The sequence below is a fragment of the Hetaerina americana genome, unplaced genomic scaffold (genome assembly GCF_022747635.1).
Source record: "Hetaerina americana unplaced genomic scaffold, ioHetAmer1.1.p SCAF_9, whole genome shotgun sequence".
Lineage (NCBI taxonomy): Eukaryota > Metazoa > Arthropoda > Insecta > Odonata > Calopterygidae > Hetaerina > Hetaerina americana.
Window position 1 is genome coordinate 12451474 of NW_027287538.1, and position 20381 is coordinate 12471854.

The window sequence follows — 20381 nt, forward strand, 5'->3', positions numbered from 1 at the left end:
CTTTGGCGTCCAATTTAACTCCTAATTGTGAACACGTGCGCGTATGTGGAAGGCCCTTGTAGTGGGAAATGATCGTCTCACGTTGCCCCCTCCTACTTCCCCCCTCCGCCATTCCGGGGCCCTCCACCTCCAACCCTGCAGTACACCTCCCCCTGTCTTCATCCTTCTCATGCTTCTCACCACTGTCCGTCGGCGAAGTCGTGTCCACACTTGTACTGGAACCTCGAAACGAAACAGCGAAATTTTCGCGGAGCGAACAAGTCTGGTGAGGTCTTATCATACAGGCGAGAGAAGAGTAGACCACTCTCCGGCCGAACCTGTTCCTTGAACCGCGCCGTCGCGAACAGACACGATTTCCTTACTTAAGCCGTGTAGCGGGATGATAGTAGATGTGAGGGAAACAGACAATGTAGGCATCTACATCAGCTTCCGCAAAGACTCGTATGCACGACAAGACGTGGTTTGGTTCGGTGCGCGGACAAACTGTGCGACACCTCATTCCATTGAACCCTTTGGAATCCGCATAACACAATCGACACCGGCGTAGATTACGGGACGTAAACCGAATAACAGAAAATCTTACACGTTTTATCCAATGATTATTATGTTATTTTCCCAAGCAATCATAAGACTATAAAGGAAATATTTTATTTAGATTCCCAGTAAACAATAGCGATGAGTGACCACTTTCAACTGAAACCCGATTGGCTAAGCATCAAAGTACTGCAGAGTCGCGAATGTAGAATACACGTGCGATATTCATCTCTTGCTATAATGTCTTATCAACCCATTAAGCCCATTCCGAATTAGATGGTCCATATGGTAAGATTACATTTAAAGCTGAATTAGGCCACCGTTATTAGGTTCTGTAACAATTGTGTGCGCAGGTAATGCACCCATCAGTCCCACCCTCCGATTGTCCAAACCCGAAATAACCGCGAGTCAACTAATTTACGAACCGACCTCCGGAGCGATCGTCCATCCCTCCAAACGTTACACCTATGGCGAAAGTTGATCCCGCGTCTAGCCTCCCCTCGATCCTCCGTCACCGCTCCCCCGACACGTCTGTGGTTGGGTTTTTGCCCGAATTCTTATCAAAAATCCACCCCCTCGAGCCCTCCATTCACCCTTTGCATGCTTCCACCCCTCGGCGAAAGCCTTGGTTTGAACGATCAGCGGATCAGGTTACCCTCTAGAGCGGGCCGCGGTGAGGAGGGCGATGAGTGGTTCCCTCGCCGATCCTTCCATAGAACACGGGGGAAAGGGTGGCTCGGTCCTGGAGGGAGTGGTGGGGCAGGCGAGAAGTTTTCGAGAAGGGCTAAGGTGTTGTGGAGGCGAGGGGTGGGATACCCCGTAATCAGACCCGGCGGCGGGAGGGAACGGCACAGCGCGAGCAATCCTCACTTCCCTATAGCCCTCCAAGATTTTTCTCCTTGCAGACGCACCAGTTGCTCGGAGTGGTTGAGGGATATTACACATTTTGGTACGGCGCGGTCGCTCCGTTTCGATGAGAGCCAAAAGGGGACATACAGTATGTTCAGCAGAATCCGTTTTTGAAAATTTACATTGTGACGGGAGATGTCAGCTTCCCCTGCAAATGCGGTTTGAAGTGGTTCATTTGTTACGAGAGTATAATTAGATAGAGAATGATGCTCTCGTCGTTATTTCCTTTAATGAAAACATTTGAAAAAATACAAAAACTGTGGAAAATGAAAATAATAGATATAATGCATCATAAAAAGGCGACGTATTATTTTTTTGAAAGGGAAAGAGAGAAGGATTGGCGTAAAAAGAAAGAGAATGTAATTCCACATTAGTTTCTTCAGATAACCTTTAATTTAAGCACCTCATTTAAAAAAAATATAGTATATTTTAAACACCTTTTGTTCTAGAGAGGATAATTTAAATGGAAGATTTTTAAACCGTGCCTATTTTCTTATTTCTTTCGAGGATCTCAGCTTCATAGTTACTTCTGATTTTTACATATGATATTGACACAAATTTAGGAATAGAATGCCCATCTTAGCAACAATTTTCCAATAATACGTACTAAATCATTTGTTCACTCTTTTCTATGGCTGATTCAAAATAGTAAACACTCGCAGATGAAGACAATTGCATGAGAATCTAATACTAGGGTATCTACTATCTTTGAAAAAGAAAAATTAAAGACCACGACAAACGACCATCGTTTTCAGCTTTCTAATTAATTTGTAGTAATAACACACATATATTGCATTTCAAACATTAAAAAAACAAAGAGAATATGCTCCTTGCATTAACCAATACTTTTCCGTATTTAAAATAATGGAATTTAGGGACATTTATCTATATGCTGGCAAGAAAAGTATATTTTTCAAATGTGAGTAAGGGGTAATTGCAGATTCCGTCGAATCTCCAAACCTCATCTCTCCTAGTATTTCTACAACTTCATAGCTACAAAAATGACATCGGATTTCAGTCAATTCTCCAAATAGCTACTTCAGGGGAGGCAATGAAATACAATACATGAATATACATGAATAAGTGTTACCTTTTACTTTACCTACACAAATACACACATACACACACATATCATATTATATATATATATATATATATATATATATATATATATATATATATATATATATAAATATTTTTACTCTTGTGATCCGTTCGATTCCGCCTTCCCCACCCCTATTGTGTTCGTCCTTTATGTGTTCCTATCCGTTTTCCTTATATCTATTTCCATGTGAATGAATATTTGTTCGCCGTAAGGTGGGATTTTGTGTTTGAATGTATATATATACATATATATTAATATATATATATATATATATATATATATATATATATATATATATATATATATATATATATATATATATATATATATATATACCCACACATACGAGGGGGGACCCAAAAATAACAGGAATGTTGTTATAGATTCTTTAGTTCTCAATATATTTATATTAAATTTTGTCCACCTTCAAAGTATTCCCCATTGACCGCAATGCACTTCTCCAAACGATGCTTCCATTGTTCGAAACATTTCTGAAACTCATTGATCGGGATGTACTTTAGGCCTTCTAGCGATTTATGTTTTACCACCTCCACAGTGCCAAAACGCTTTCCATTCATGTCCCTTTTGAGTCTGGGGAACAAAAAGAAGTCACAGGAAACTAAGGCCAGTGAGTAGGGCGGGTGGACAATCGATGTCATGCCGTTTTACGTCAAAAACTGTATCGCGGAGAGGGCGGTATGAGCCGGCGAATGAGATGGCGAGGGAAAAATTTGGCTGCAACCCTTTTATATGCAAATCTTCAGATAGAGTCCTTTGAATTGAACTCTATGACACTCCAGACATCTCACTGAGTTGATTAATGGTTCTCGTATATTTCGATATACATACATGTCATACTAAACCATTCGTGAACATTTAGTGCATTCATAAGTGCATGTGCTTTAATGCATATATTAGTTACTTGCATATCGTATGCATGTGTGTGAGTTGAAATACGTTTTGTATGAATATATTCGTCTTTGTGGATGTGAATTAGCATGTTTTTGTTTGTTTTTTATGTAGTTGCATTCTATTTTACGAGTGGTGTACTAACACACCCCCCCACCACCCGCCCTTGCGACAGTTTGCGAGATATCGTGCAGATCTAGATGAAGAAATAACCTATGTGTTTAAAGTGCCGGCGTATACCTCTAGTGACTTTCCACTGGGACGCCGGAAAACGAAAACCACAGCTTTGGTTTACATTCGTGCCCGAGAAAAATCTCTGCGAAATTTTTTCAGCAAACGAAATCCTCACAATGGAATTTAAATGTGTGTACTCACGTCGTGTATCCAGGAGAGCCTCCGCCATGGCGGGTTGGCTTGCACGTGGCACTCGAAGTACACGTCGTCGCCTTCCTTGATGTCGTCCGGGTTCAGGGTGCTGCCCAGCCGGAGTGACACGATGGGGGGGTCTGTTGAAAGAGGAGATGGAGCAATTTGACTCATGTAATTTATATAAGCTTCCGGAAAATGTAGTCGCCATGCCATCACTCTACAAAACCAGAAACATCACTTAGCGCAGTGAGTCAAAATGAACGTCATCTATAACCTTGATCTCAGCTAATACTCGGATGGAAATTCCATCAAACAGATTAATTAATCTAAATTAAAGCCTTACGTTAATCAAGCAAATAGCCTTCAAAGCTATAAATGAAAGTATAATCCTTTTAGGCTAAAGTAATTAAAACAACACGCGTTGGCGATGAACCTTTTTTCGAAGGTCTTCTCAAGTCCTCTTATAGCTGAGGTAGAAAGGACTGGAAACAAGTTAATTACATCAGTATCCATGATACACTTATCCTTAATTTCTATGCATGTATTTTAAATTATTTCGATCGCATCTTTTCTCTAAAACACCTAACGCTCTGTTAAATCTCCTAAAGATAACTTCCAATGATTTTTACGAGATTTATAGCTATTTCAGGTAGTAAGTATTAATATGCCTGAGCTTTTTTATTCCACCGATCCTGTCATAACACTGTTCTCTTCGAATTCTTTCCTACCAATAATAAAATGACAAGTACTTCTAAGTTAACGACTAAGCATCAACGTCATTAAAGAAGCGCAAGAGACATATTTACTTTAGGAGGGAGTAATATACAGCGGATGGGACGAGAGCCAGCAGGGGCTTGCAATAATAGGGCATACAAAGGTAGGAAGAAGCGTAGTTAGCATGGAACAAGCAACGGATAGAATATAACTATCAGAGGTAAAAGCAGAACCGATGAACTTGGTCATTTTTTAGGTATATATGACATCAAGGTATCACAAGGAAGAAGGAATCAATAGGATATGTCATCAGTTTGAGGATGTACGAGGGATTTTCATAAAGTAAGGGCCGTTTGCTTATATTTAAATATTGGCGCTTCAGAACACAGTTTTACTCCTGCAGTTTATTCGTAATAGGGTGTGCTCCTAAAGGGAAACCTTTGATATTGATTATAGATTGGAATGCGACGGTAGGTGTAGGAAGAGATGGTAATGAGGTGGGGGATGACGGTTTAAGTACGAGGAATAACCGCGGAGAGAGAGCAATGGGTTTCTGCAGGAGACACGGGCTAACATCACCAGCACTTGGTTTAGACACCACATAAGGCGTAGATGCATGTACACGAGTACATGGTACATGTACACGGGTACATGCTAGGTGACTCTTAATGTATCAGTTAGATTAGTTTATGGTTGGGTACAGATTTAGGAAAAGCGCGAACAATTCGCACAGTTTCCCAGGAGCGGATGTGATCACATGTCGTAGCTATGAAGTGTAGAATCCGATTCAAAAAGTTATGAAGGGGGCGGCGGGTTAGAAAATATTAAATGTATTTGCAGAGAATAGGGATCAGAAAGCAGTAGAGAAAATCATAAGTAAGGGAAAGGCGCGGAGCACCATCGAGAAAAAATGGGAATGCATGAAAAAAGAGATATCGAAAGCCGCAAAAGAAACTATAGGAACTGTTTATAGGAGGAGGACAGGGAAACCATGGATCATGGATTAGATAATTAGAAAGCTGGATAAGAGATTGAAACGGAAAACCGTAAATACCGAGTGAGAGAGAATGAAGTACAAAGAGTTAAATAATAAATTGAGACGGTTAACAAATAGAGGAAAAGAGGCGAGGTGGAAGGCGCAGTGCAAGGATATGGAAATTTTACTGAGGAAGGGTGAAATTATACATGGGTGAACCTGCATTTAAGATAATGCTAGAAGATGGGTAAGACATATCACCTCAGACAAGCGATATAAACGTGATATATAATACGCTTTGCCAGAGATTCCTAGGGAAGAAGCTGGTGACAATCGAATGTCAGCAAACCTCAAGAAAATTGAAAACTTGAAAAAAAAAAATAAAATTGAAAAAACTTGGAAATTTAACGTATTGAATGCATAAAACTCTTCATATACATTCAAATACAATTTTTAGCAGTAAAATTCCACTACTAAGGTTTAAAACATAAAATAATAGCATTGATCTCCTTGCAGTCATGACAGATTTTTGAGAAGCGGAGAGAATAATTTTCAAGTAAATGATTGAAGAGAAGCATCTAGCCGCTCCTAAACTTACGAAAACCTCTGGTGAATACTCTTGATATTGCTTGTGCAGGGATCACTTTGGGAAGACATTGTTACTTATCCAAGTATTTTACATGGATTTGATCAGTTAACTCCATTACTATGGCTTAAAACGATTTCTGAATAAAGGAACATTTTACGCTGCTCGTAAACCACACTCTACCGCTACGACACGAGATATGAATTGCGTATCCAGTTGGCAATGAATTTCGAGCTCCAAACGCGAAAACAGACACCAATGACACGGGGGTGTCTTCCGGGGAAGTGCAGTGAAGGAGCGGGAAGGCATTTGGTGGGAGAGGCATTTGGTTGCAGAGCGGAAGCAATAATTTAAGTTCCACATTAAGCCACAGTTAATGAGAAAGAATACGACGGAAGAGGGAAAAGGGCATTCGTTGGGGCGGAGGGGGGGGCAAGGGTGGACGGGCGAGAATGGTTATCAGGTGTTCAATTGAGTTAGGACCGGGGAGGGTGGGGTTAAGTTTTAGAAGGTGAATTGAAGGACAAGGGGAAGCGTTAAAGGAAGGGAGAGGGAGAGAGAGAGAACAAGGGATAAAAAGTAATGGGGAAGGTAAGGTAAGATTGAGGCATGTAGGAGAGAAACGTTTAAAATTCCGAACGTGCGCGGCTATGGGAAACGTTATAGGTGTCGCATTCCCCGGGCACCGCGCTTTACATCACGGAATCAAGGAATACGTACATTAATGTTCGCTTTAATTTCCTCGAGGAAGTAATAATCATAATGATTAAAAGGAGGGAGGAAAGAGGGAAGGGGATGGCTGAATGGATGTGTGGGGAAGACTGGATGGCCGAGGCCGTGAATAGATGAGAGGGTAAGTAGGGATCGGAAAGGAGTAGGGATTGGATTGAGCAGGATCTAAAGAGGGCAAGAAGCGGGGAAATAAAAAAAATAAGCATGCCCCTGTGTGCAAAAATGTGCGCATATTCCAGTGAATTCATATGAAAATATAGAGAAAGGGATCCGTAATAAATAAAACGGAAAATTTCTAAGATAAGGGGGTGAGATTTGAAGAAAAAGAAAACGATTACAAGCAGAAACGTTTTCCAAAGCGCAAACTGAACTATGGAATTTTGATATTCCGGACTGACGCCCAGACCAATGAGCCATTGGCTTCCCGCCCTAAGGCCTGGGTCAGAATCCCGGTGGTGGCCGGATTTTAACAGAGTTATCCCGACTCTGATACTTGGAATGGTATGTGGAGAGCACTTCAAGTAAGAACGCCGTCAGTCACATGAGACGTGGCGCCTTTCGTTTAGAGTGGGTAAGTACCGACGCCGGGTTTCTCTCCACCCTTCCTCCAATCCCTGAATATACTCTTCCAACCGCATTATCCACCTATCCCTTATCGTGCAGATGACCTCTACTGTCTACTATCATTATATGTGTAGGAATATTATTAAATGTTTATAATGTACATACATATACTAAATATATGGACGGCATAGGAAAGATGAGCATAAAAAGCAATCAGCGCATAAGAAACAGAGATCTTTATTATACCCTCTACCCTTCTATGCATAACATCATGTACTTCTACATAATTATCGTTACATAAGAATGTCCACAAACATTGTGCATGAATTAAATATTATATGATGCCTCATTCATACACACACCTATTACTATGTGTGGTACAGGTATATGTATATGTGTGTGGTATAGGTATATATATATATATATATATATATATATATATATATATATATATATATATATATATATATATATGTATTTATATATACATACACGTACAGAAGGAGGTCAATCTTCGAAACCCACCCCTATAGCTCTACTCCGAGTGCCTCCCCTCCCGCCCCTCGGGTGCGCGTAACCTCCATAATTGAATACGCGAAGTCGTTGTGTGTGGGGATGAGGGCCGCAGGGGAGGGGTAGCAGGTGGGTGGGGAGAGGCGGGGCAGAGGGAGGAAGGTGTGCGGGCGGAGGGAGTGGTCGCAGAGGGCGGCAGGGGTGGCTTCGTGGGGGCCGTCTTAATGAAGGCTCCGTAGCAGCAATTAGGGTGCAGGAGTTGAGACGGCGCTGAGGGCGCGGCGGGGAGATTGCTCGGGAGAGTGAACGGGGCCTGGTGTTGGTGCAAGAAAGGAAGCGGTGGGTCGAGACGAGCGGGGACGGATCGGGGGGGGGATGTGCGGATGACGGTCCGGGAACAGGAGGTTGGGGAGAGGGGGAGGGTTTGGGGGAAAGAAAGAAGGGTCACGGGGAGCGCATCCCATCTCACACCTACCCACACCCTCCCCCAATTTTTATTTTTCTCCTCTCCACCCACGCCTTCTCTGCCCCAACCCTCCCCTATCTCTCTCTCTCTCCCTCCACTTCACCCGTCGGTTATAGAAAATTGGGTTGAAAATTCGGAGCTCTCAGAAAAGTTCATCAATCCATGTTTTATGGTCTACCGTTGTCCAAGATCGGAATGAAATTGGTGAGAGAAGAAATGGATGGCGAGAGTGAGAGGACGGATAGAAGGAGAAAAATATCCTCCTAGGTCGGTATCATTCAAGGGCCAGAAGATTAATAAATTCTACGTCTACCCAAGAAAAGTGCATATCGTTTCATAGTTGGTGGAGTGTCAGACGTCGCTATCTTGGTAAGCCGAAATTCGTTGAGAGGATGTGGGGTACTTAATTTTAATAACTCATATTTTTACATTTTACCATTCTTCAAAGTGGAAAAACAAGGTGCCCGCGATGATACTAAGATAGTTGGATCTAGTATTTGAGTCGATGGCAAATTTTTTAATTAAACCGAATCATATCGCCATTATACGGCCATTACCTAGCGAGGCACATTCCTAAGTAGGAAAAATGGGCTTGGAGTTTTATTAATACATCGTTTTCTCTAAGAGATAGTTGAATTTTTTAGGTAAGATCCTATTTTCTCCGTAGATTATTGTTTTCCTGTTCAATTAGCAGTCAAATGATGCCTCCAACAAATTATAACTGCACATAAATGGCTCTACTTTTAAAAATTAATGCTAATGGGCGGTAAAACCTTTTACTACAGCGGTAAATCCACTCCAATTAAAATTTTCGACAGCAGGAAAGGTGATGGCTCGTTAAAGCAAATGCTTTACTGCTCAAGTTCCGCGACTTGATCATTCAGCATATCCACCAGATTTCTAACAAAAGAGTCTAATAGGCGAATCCATGTAGTAGTAGTTTTGAGGGGAGGCGACCGACAGCTAAGGTCATTTGCGCCATAGGGGATGGACAGGAAAGGATGAAGGGTGGAGAGAAACCCGGCGTCGGCATTAGCCTACTCTATACGAAAGGCGCCAAGGGGTCCGCAGTTTAACGTCCCATCCGACGGACGGCGTACTCACTCAAAGTGCCCTCCACAAAGCACCTCAAGTAGGGATCGAGATACCTCTGAAAAATATTCAACACCGCCGGGATTTGAACCCGCGCCCTCAGGGTGGGAAGCCAGTACGTTAGCCCCCGCACCATCTCGATCCCCGGCGAATATATATAATTATACATGCTTCGCGTCGCGTACATGGAGTCAAGGAATAAGTACCTTAGCGTTCGCCTTAATTTCCTCGTGGAAATAATAAGCATTATGATAAATTCCATTTCATTGCTTTAATGATCAGTTGCTTTTAATTTTCTCATGCCTTTTACCATTAACTCACTGACGCATACATGTTTCTGTATAACTGCCAAATTATACAAAAAAATGTCTCTCCTTCTAAGTTAGTTCAGTAATCAGGAAGTTCTCTCGGGTTTCCCACCGGGTCAGCGTGGTGTGCACCGTGCAGGTGCACACCACGCTGACCCGGTGGGAAACCCGAGAGAACTTCCTGAATACAATACGCCGGGAAAAACTGAGATCCTTCATTAGTTCAGTAATTTTTCAAAAGCTTTTCAGAAAATGAATTGAATAGGAGTGATGCTAATTTAACTCAGTTATATGATTACAACTCAGATTCAGACAAGATACAAATGACAAGCATCAACGACCTAATTTGGTAAAATATAACGCCAGGTTTATGCTTTATGCTTTGTCATTAGATACGCGAATAGGTCATAAAAACTTGCTGCCATATACCGTGCTGTAATTAAATTGCAGCACTGTAAAAATTCTCTTAGTAAAAAGGATTTTTTGGAAGAGAATATTATAAGTGTAACAACTATTGGAAGTCAGAAAAATGACCAGACTTGCCCTATTGTAAGTAAAATTAAAACATTATCGCAACAACCAAAGTTCTTTAATAATAAACTAGTTCTCTCTTGTATTAACAGAATAAGGGAATACATGAAATACTATATTGTATCTCAAAATTTAAAAAATTAATTTTAGATTCTTAATTTTTCATCTACGTATATTTCTAGATATACTATAAGTTCTTTGACTTTAGTATAATAGTTAACTCTACACGTAGAGTAAATAAAGTTATTCAGAAATATTCAAAAATCTATCTCATGCAAATTAATTTCTCTTCCATCTTTCCATAATCATACAATGCCAAAACGAACCAAACTATTCCAATTCCGAGAAAAAACGGGCGAATACAATTTTCTGTGTTCTTTCGGTCAGCCTGATGCTTAAAAATTCATAAGAGTGGCACACAGCCATTTCTCTATTTTCCACATGTAAAATATTTAATTAAAAGCTGAAACACAAGGAAGACCGTCATGCCGCTGAAAAATATCTCTGTTTCCGAGCAAAGTTCGCAGTTGGCCCAGAGCGTTTTCTCAAGCTGCTTATTCAATATGCATTGAGATCAATAAGGAGGAAATTGGCGCCTCGATTTTCGAGTCCGCATAATCATAATTAAAATCGAGGGAATTTCGAATGGGAAAAATAGGGAAATGCACCAAAACGATTTGTGGGAACAGCTGAATGAACATCTCAACTGGGCTACATTATTTGGGCTCGTCTGGCGCCATGGGATGGGATCGTCAAGCGAGATGAGGAGAAATTGGAGTGATTCACGACTGTTTCAGGGGTACAGGGAAGATCGCTCAGGTCTCGTCCATCCGTATGCAAGTGATTGGGGAAGTTTAATCCATAATAGGCGGCGGATTAACAGAAAGAAGTCGGAACGTTAGATCGCACGCGAGAACGACGGATCAACAATTCACAGGACGGAGGACACATTTCACAGGCAATTTTTTTAAATTTTTAAAAGTTTAAATTCAATTTATAAATTATTGAGTATATTAAAAATGTGTATGTAAACATCTTTTTCACCTGTGTTCTTGGCGATATTTTTGGCAAAGCTTCCGTTGACTGGTGTAGAAGTTCTTCATGCTTAAAACGAATTAAATATGTGAATATTATTAATTAATCCAACCAATCTTAAATCAAATTACCATTAGAGATGAGATTACCGTTGTGTTCACAAATTGTAAAATGAAAATTAAACAACAAGCCGATCAAATATCATAAATCCTCGAGATAGGTAGCAATAATATTTTAAGAAAACATAATCAGAAAATTTGGATGGCATAAGTTCGAGTATATCCCACAACAGGGCTTAAAAGGTATAGCGTCACTTTGAGGCTCGGCCACGAATACGGGGGTGATGGTAATGTGGCATAGAAATCCAAAGCCAACCTACCACTATGATTCAACTATGATGAATTTTCTGACTTATCATTAATCCCTTTTGTATTTATCTGAGTCTATGTAACTTTGCCTCATTATCGATATGGTAAGCTAATGTGTTTGGCCGGAAAAATATTTTTACTAGTGTCTATGATATATTTCATTTTTGCGGGGGCGGAGTTACTTATTACATCCAAAAAGAGTCGATGCTTAATTAGAGCATACACTAATACGGTTAGTCATTATGCTGTGCTTTCAAAACACACGCCCATGTAAAAAACCTCCATGAAAATGATACCTAGACCCTATGTGTCCCGGTTTCAAAGCTGAAAATCTCAAACCATATTCTTTTTGTCATTTGATTAACGTTGAAGGTGATTTCAAAAGCATTTCCAAAACAAGCAAAGACAAGCTAAACATTATACCGTAAATTATTTTTCTATTTATGCTTAAAATAGTAGAGTCGTAGTGGCTCTGTATTTGACGAAAATAATTACAAAATTTCTTTCGTTTTATTTAGGTTACATGGAAATAATGTTTTTCGTTATGAGTGGAAACATTTAATTTTCATTGATTTAAATACGAAAAAACACACAAAAGGCTTTTAACTCTGCAATATGATTGAACTAGCTCTGAGTCTTCTAATATCTTAAGGTTCCTACCCTAGATCTTGTAGTAGATTTCCCATAGCGAGAAGGATTCCATCTGTTCACCGCATACTCTTTGTTGTGGGGTTCAGAGACATCCGCAGCCCTGATTATTAGCCCTTTGATTATCTTTTTGGGACTTCCAATTTATTCCTAATTTATTTATTATCAATTATTCCAATGGACCCCTTTTATAATATCCATCGACAAGATGAGACGTTAAAGGGTACATTTTAATAAATTTGGCATTAATTTCGGCTAGTAAGTATTTCTTATCCCTGAGATTTTAAGAAGTATCTGATATACCTGTAGTTTCCAACCCTATCGGGATGCTCTTTTTCTACGTACTATAAAGTACATATTGCTTAAGAGAATTTAAGAGACGTTTTCGGATTCTTGATTTTTAAGACATCTTCCGCTCGTTAGGCCTCATTTAGGATATTCTGCTATACACATGGGATCTTCAGGAAGTTGGTGTGATTGTCGAATTGGACAGCGTAGAGCAGCTAGATTTGTAAAGCGTAGTCATAACGAACTGAGAATCGTGCCAAAGGTATTAGAGGAGCTAGATTATGAATATAAATATGTTCATATGGGGAGTGTTACATTACAAATTAAATATCTAGCATGAATTGGAAGGTAATCTCCATGGCGATGACGTTGAAAATGTTGTAAGCCCATTTTTACGACCATAGGAGAAATCATGGCAGAAAAACTATTGTGATTAGATGTAGAACATATAGATTTAAGAAGTTATTTTTCCCTCGAGCGATAAGGGAATAGATTAAAATTACGTTGTCCGACCGCACCAGGCGGTAAAAATAATTTGGCTAAAAAGTAGTCTGGTGTGTAATCACCCCCTGCCACATGCCTTAGCTGTGGCTTTCAGGTTGATATGTAAATAAATAAACAAATAAAATAAGAAATTCTTTAAATAACCAGAAAAAACCTTTTGGTTGTTCGTACTAAACTCTAATACGTCGTGCTTTCTGTTGAAAAGTAATGGATATTATGCCGAGCACAATGCGCGGGGTTACATACTCGTACATTCATTCCATTGGAGATTTAAGAATCCAATTTGTCTTATTATGCGGTTATAAATTCGAGATCTGGATAGCTATGGGAGACATTTTTGACAAATATAAGTATGAGACAATTTTAACGGAATCTTAGAAGCGCGCTGTAACCGAAAGAACAGAACCCGAAAGCCTCAACGGCGATGTAACAAATATGCAAGAGCACCATTTCTAAGTCGCAAAAATATTTGGAAATCAGCGCTCTACGGTCTAACCTTGGTTTCATGTATAATTAGATGCAGGTAATATAACAGCATAAGGAGATGCAGATTAGATGCAGGTAATATTACACCCACACCGTAGATATATTTCCTTTTACTCCACTTTGCCCGCGCAAAGAGAAAACTAATTACTTATCCGTGTGTGACAAATTTTACAGGTAATTCAGTAACTTCAAGTGAATATGCCACCGGGAAGCTCCCCAGATCTATCCTCGAAACTCACATACATTTCAAATGCACCAAGTTCATTTGGCGATACGGCATCATCATCCTGTTAATTAACGAGTCATATTACTAAAAGTCACTAATGACTTCATTCGTGTTCCGTTCATCTGTTTTTAAGTCTCCCTTTCAATCCCTCGTCCCTCTCCGCGGGGGCAAATTCCTGCTACCTGCAACGTTGGGTCGCATTCCTTGCCTTTTACAGACTCTTTGGGGGTAGAGTGTTTCGTGGTGCATTTTCATGTGGTGTTTCAATTTCTTGCTTGTTGTGTCCTGGCTTCCGTGTTGTTGGATGGCTTTCGTGCTGCATCATGGGGTGCAGTTTTTTAGTTGTTTTTCGGTATGTGTTTGCATGAGTATTGGATGAAGGGATTTTTGCATGAGTGTGTGCGCTGCTGTGGGAGTAATTTTCCGTGTTGTTTTTTTGCATGTGGTATTTTTCCTTTTTACGGTTGGTGACCTAACACCCCCCGCCACACGCCCTTGCGGCGCCTTGCGGGGTATTCTGTAGATGTAGAAGTTGGTTCAGGTCGATCCAATTCTGTGTCTAAAATTTCTTAGAATACGAGATCATGAACTAAAAAATGCCAAAGTTATCAATTGCATTGGAAAAATTGGTATAAATGAAATAAAAACAGTTCTCATTTTAAGAATATACAAAAAGGTTGAACATACATTATATTCACGAGTGAACACCACAGCAATAAAAATTATTACAGTAATTGAATATACGCTAACATGTAGCATGTAAGCAGAAAAATAAGTTTAATATGTTCAGACTGCCCTGCTGTATATTTTATGTAATTCTTTATGGAGATGTGCATTACATACGCAATAGCTTTGGCCCTGTCCTGACACCTAATGGAAGAACAAATCCGCAGATTTTGGCATTAGATAGAAGTGTCTTTACCAATAAAGAGGTTACCGTCCAAAATCCAATTAGCTCTATCCAAATTCCTCCTAGAAATAACAATGTAATGAAGATTATTAACAAAATTCTACTCGATAGGGAAACCATATGATGGCAATGTGATGATTTTCATTTTTAGTTACATCTGACCGAACAAGCGGGTTTGCACTACCAATATCCTCGGGATTGGTGCTTTTTCGTATTGGCGGGGATTGCATATTGATGCATTAATGAATAAATGCACATGACAAGCATTGCTGTTGCGAAGGAGCGGTGCCCGTGTACCGATTGAATGGAGATGGATGGACAGTATGAATCTCATCGGGGGTCCCACAAGAACGTTTACCGGTCCGCTTATGTTTCTTTTGTACATTGATGTCATCAGTTCTAAGGTTTCCAGTAAACTTAGTTTATTTGCTGCCGATGCAGTCATATATAGGGACAAAGACAATCATGAAGATAGGGAATCATTAATAAATGACTTAATGCGACCCAAATGTGGTGCGAGACATCGGAGCCAGCACCACATTTACAGAAACGTGTTTCGATGAATTTTTACAGGACGAGTATTTCACCCGTAAATACTTATTTCATGCAGGAAACCATTTTAACAAATGTAGAATCGGAAAAATATTTGAGTGTTACGATAACTAATGGCACGTACTGGTGAAAAAACGTCTGTGAAATTTGTGGAACAGCAACAGGAAAGTTAGGATTCAGAAAAAGGATACTTGGAGAATACAATGAAATGGTTTAAACGGCTTTGTTATTTCACGTTAGATAGCTCCCACCTTGAGTATGCTGCAAGTGTATGGGATTCTCATGAATTAGGCTTCATTTTAGAACTACGAGATCGTAGATTGAGTGCAGCGGAGAGCAACAAAGGTTTGTGAAAATTTGTTATGAACAACGTAGCAGTGTCACGACTCAATTGGAGGAATTAGGATGGAAGCCACTAATTGACCGCAGGCTTGAATACAGGTTAACTTTACTGCGTATATTTGAGGCAACTCACTTTTCTGGGTAATTTAAAGACATACATGTACTTCAGGGCCCGACTTACTATGGTAGATCAGCTCACGCACGTAAAATCAAGGAGATTATGAGAACGGATTAATTTTAAATGTCGTTTTTTCCTCACACGATTAGACATTAAAATCGATATAATTGTGGGCGCTAAATGGGATACTTAGCATTGGTAGTGTATATATTTTATAGTGTAGATAATTTTAAATAGGCTCATTTTTTTAAAACTCTTCCCGCATGATTTGCATTTATCCTATTATTGAATATTCTTGCATGTACCTTCTTCCGTGTCATTATTTTTGTAGGAGTACATGATCGATAATCGATCGATGATTGATAATTTGATATTAGGAGTCATAATTAAGACTCTGCATGCATGAATGGTGACCTACCATCCTCCACCAAATGCTCTTGCGGTTGGTGGGTTATCATGTAGATGTAGATATATAAGAACGTGGGAAACCGTGAGCAGGTGAATGCTGAGATATAGATAATTGATTAGATTGGTCCTCTAATAACTAGTGCACAGTGTGGGTGAAAATGTTGAGTTGATATTCGGATTAACAGACAGAATAAATGAACTGCATATTGTTGCGAAATATATTAAAATTAATGTTCTCCTCTAAGTAACGCCAAAAACAATGATAATTGGTAGGTGGGCAAGGAAGAGTGAACGGTAATGATTATGACTTGAACACAGTACCACTTAAAGCATAAATATTTGAACATATTTACATATCATCTTGCCCTTGTTACACTCATCTCCCGGATGAAACCGCGTCGAGGGGGGCCCAATCTTTGAGTAAGTTGATACAGGTTTCCTTTCGACTAATAGTTGTCTGATAATGCCGAAAAATACATTCCAGTCCTCATTGATAAATTTAAACGCAACAAAAAAATTTAAGAAATCCAATATGTATTGAATAATTATTAATATGTAGAAATATTGAGTCTTACATAAACATTCACATGGATGATCTTGAGGCCATCAAGTCCATCGATAGAATTGAGAATGTGGAGCCAACCTCGGCATTCAAATGTTTTCTGCGGGATGAACAAGGGTAATTGACCAATAAGCAGTCGTGGACTATCAGCCGCGGTACTCGGAAGAAGAGGAAGACTATAATTGGTAAAGATGGCCTGAATATTTTATCTTTCAAGGTGCCTCGGCTTGACGAGTGGTTTCCGCCAATTACCCAAAGGACGGGGCAGACGCTCTTCTTTACATAAGTGAAGTTGGAGGCCGCAGTGATCGTCACAGCGACACCCATATCACTGCAGACAGTGGTAAAAATTACTTCAACAGACGCACACTGTTTGTACATGGCAACGGTAAGCCACCTTTACCCTTATGATGGGATTAAACTCACCAATTTTCTCATTTTCTTTTATTGAGCTAAATAACAAACGCGATTGAACCCTCTCGAGCAAAATATTTCAGAACAACACCAATCCCTCATTCAGATTTCCATGCGACGACGACTTCAGTCGAATGTGTCGATTCAGGATCGAAACTTTGAATTCCCTGCTACTCTTGATGTTGATGGTTAGAGAATGTAAAGCGAAGATGCAAAAAATAAGGTTTGGCATAAGACAGGTGTATAATCATTAGAAAAATATTCGTATGATGCATAGAGAAGAATTGAACGAAAAGAATGGCTTTCGAAATAATTAGGACATAACATTTTAAAGGTGCAAAGTAAACCCTTTCCGAACCAGCCACAACGACGACACACGCGCAAGAACCCAAGAAATCTAAGAAAATATCAAGTTGACTGCATACTGGAGGGACAGAAATTTACTAACCAATGAAAATACTGCACAATATACCTACTCGGTGGAAGATACTGACAGAGACCAGCGGGAAAATATATCAACATGGAAGAAAAGATTGATTGAAGAAAAGTGGCAGGCAGTGAAGAATGAACGTTTAGTATTGGAGACGAAATTCATACCTAGAAGTAATCCTATGAAAATGGATCACTGACTAAATATTGCAACTAATAGTAATAACTCGAGGAATGAGGAAGGACGCACTGTTGAAATATGAGATCACGAGAAAAGCGCGAGAGCCCAAGAAGAATGGATGAAGACCCCGTGGAAACAAACATGGCTTGACCTTTTCCCGGAAAAACCAAATCAGCATGCATAATTTTGAGACACCCTTTAAGGAAAATCCCCACTGACGTGAATTTCAGACCCCAACGCAGAATCAATGGAAAGAGAGAATGAGATGTTCCTGGTCTATTGAGCGTGATGAAGCTGTGTAATAACATCAGCGACAAATTCGGCTTGAATGCCACAGATTGATGGTATAAATGAGCACTCACAATGATTGAACGTCCATCAGGTTGAGTCATGTACCACGTAAGTTTATTAATTATCGAAAAAGAATTGAATTAATTCGAGCGAATTATCAAAAAGTTTTTTTTTGGTACATGCAATAAGATTTTCATACAAAAGATAAATCTAGGTAAATCAGAGAGAATTGTTGAACAAAGAATCTCACAGCCGCAATACAGTGATAAATAAAAACATTTTAATCGCATAGACTACATTTTTTCAGGAATTATTGACTTTTATTTTTCCACACATGAGTTTATATTTTGGATGATTTGAAATGTTAAGGAATGCGCCAGAGAATGTTGGATAAGCAAAGTGGAAGGAATTAAAAGTCCATTAGCAATGTTTTAAAACATATTCTTGTGAAAATATGGCCTTGCCCTCACTCGGAATTTACAATCCTTTCATCAAAGAATGCTTCAAAATATCGTCTTTTGAGAAGTACGTATGAATATAATTATCGGAGGTTTGGCTTGACCGAACGTGGATGAAAGTAATGTCGAACTAAGAGAAATAAAACTAAAAATTGTTCAAGAGAAGGCGGAAATAGAAAGAGATTGAGGATAAATCCGAAACCAGAAAACTAAGACGTTGAGAGGTTCTTAGTTGTTAAACGTTCTGTTAGAAGAAGCATCAGATAACCGTGGGAAGGGGAGAAATGGTGGTCTTGATGGAAATAAAAAAATTATAAATCTCACTTGCCCTTCAGAGCGATAAGGAAAAGAAAGAACGCACGGTGAGAGTCACAAGAGGTAATTACAGAAGAACTGAAAGCTTATTTTTAAAATGTTGGCCGTAAAAGTGAATCAAATAAATTTATCCCAGCCAGTTAGCCAAATAGATGATGTTTGCTTTGTTTTCTCACTATCTCGTTTTATTAGAACTCCATATGGATCCAGCCAACCTTATGTCAACTTCGCTAAGGCCATTTAGTTTTTTTCATAAATGCGTATTATTCAGTGAAATTAATTGCTTAATTTTTTTTAGCAGTGCCGTGCAAATCATGATAGCTAAGATTTGAAGCTATTAGGATGCTCTTATCATCGTTATTATTCTTCCCCTAATTCCAAGAGCTAATTTTCACTTCCAGTTATTTTCAGATGGCCTCAACACATTTTTGCATTTCGGTATTCTTTTCTCGAAAAAATTAGGTTGCTAAATATCAGTCAAACATCATTCCAAATTCTGCATCATGGTTGTGAGTTGTGGAAGTTTGACTCACTCATCGGACGGCGACATTATATAGAGTAAGAAGATTTGAATGCTGAAAATTGTACACTGATTGGGGTAAATTTAATACAATTTTTGAGCGAAAATCAGATTGAAAAAGCCTAAATATCAAACTGCTGTGATGAGATGTATGCCAACAATAGTGAATTTTATGGCGTAGACACACGGAGCAGGGCAAGGAGAAAAATGGAGAAAGAATTTAAGGGTTTAAGGTGAACAAAGTTTTGTTTTTCTTGGGAATGAAGTCCCTCTAAATACTTGTTCTGACGTACGCTTTTTTAGTTTAGCATCAGGGGTATGATCGGCCAACACGCACATCCTTACGGATGTGGAATATTATGTTAAAAATTCTCATCCATCGCCTCTTAAACTTTCCCCAAATTTTCATGCAGCGACACAATGGAATTATAATTTGTTTAATTGATCGTGTTAGCCGTCATGAAATCACTCACTACCCGAGTACCAAACAGGATAATTCATAGACATAGACTAATGTCTACCTTTATTGTTCCCTTTCATGATATTTAGGCGTCGCACTCACACAATCCATTTCATCATTCCTAATCTAAATTATTTTTGTAGTGAACTATCACGACATCACTTATACAACTTTTCTCGGCCTAATCCCCATATTCTCTAGAAATGTACCCTAAATGAATTCCGAGAATAAGTATGAAATATTTTCTTTAACCTAGAAAACACCATTCCTAACAATATAATTTTTTAAATCCCATTCAAATTCCAGTGGCCTAAATGTTACAGACAAACCATGGAAGCCATTGAAATATCCCGAAAAATCATGCTTATGACAGTTTGGATAAAATCTTCGGCTGGGTCAGCGAGCCAACGACACTCCGTTGCACCTTTGGTCCATTTCGGACAGGGGGTCAAGACTGCGTTTCCAACGAAGGAGGGAAGATTTTTCATATAACGGGGTGTTGAAGAGGGATGTTGAGGAGTCTGGTTGCATGCGGAGAATGGATGAGCGAATAGGGGA

The 20381-nt window shown here is 39.4% G+C and overlaps 1 protein-coding gene across 1 annotated transcript in view; it reads right to left on the bottom strand.

The window, feature by feature from the left end:
- Positions 1-20381, bottom strand: part of LOC139699010 (neural cell adhesion molecule 1-like) — a 353608-nt gene that overhangs the window by 113324 nt on the left and 219903 nt on the right. The window contains exon 8 of the mRNA XM_071598006.1: positions 3833-3963. Coding sequence (XP_071454107.1) covers positions 3833-3963 — 131 coding nt within the window. The remainder of the gene's footprint in view (positions 1-3832; positions 3964-20381) is intronic.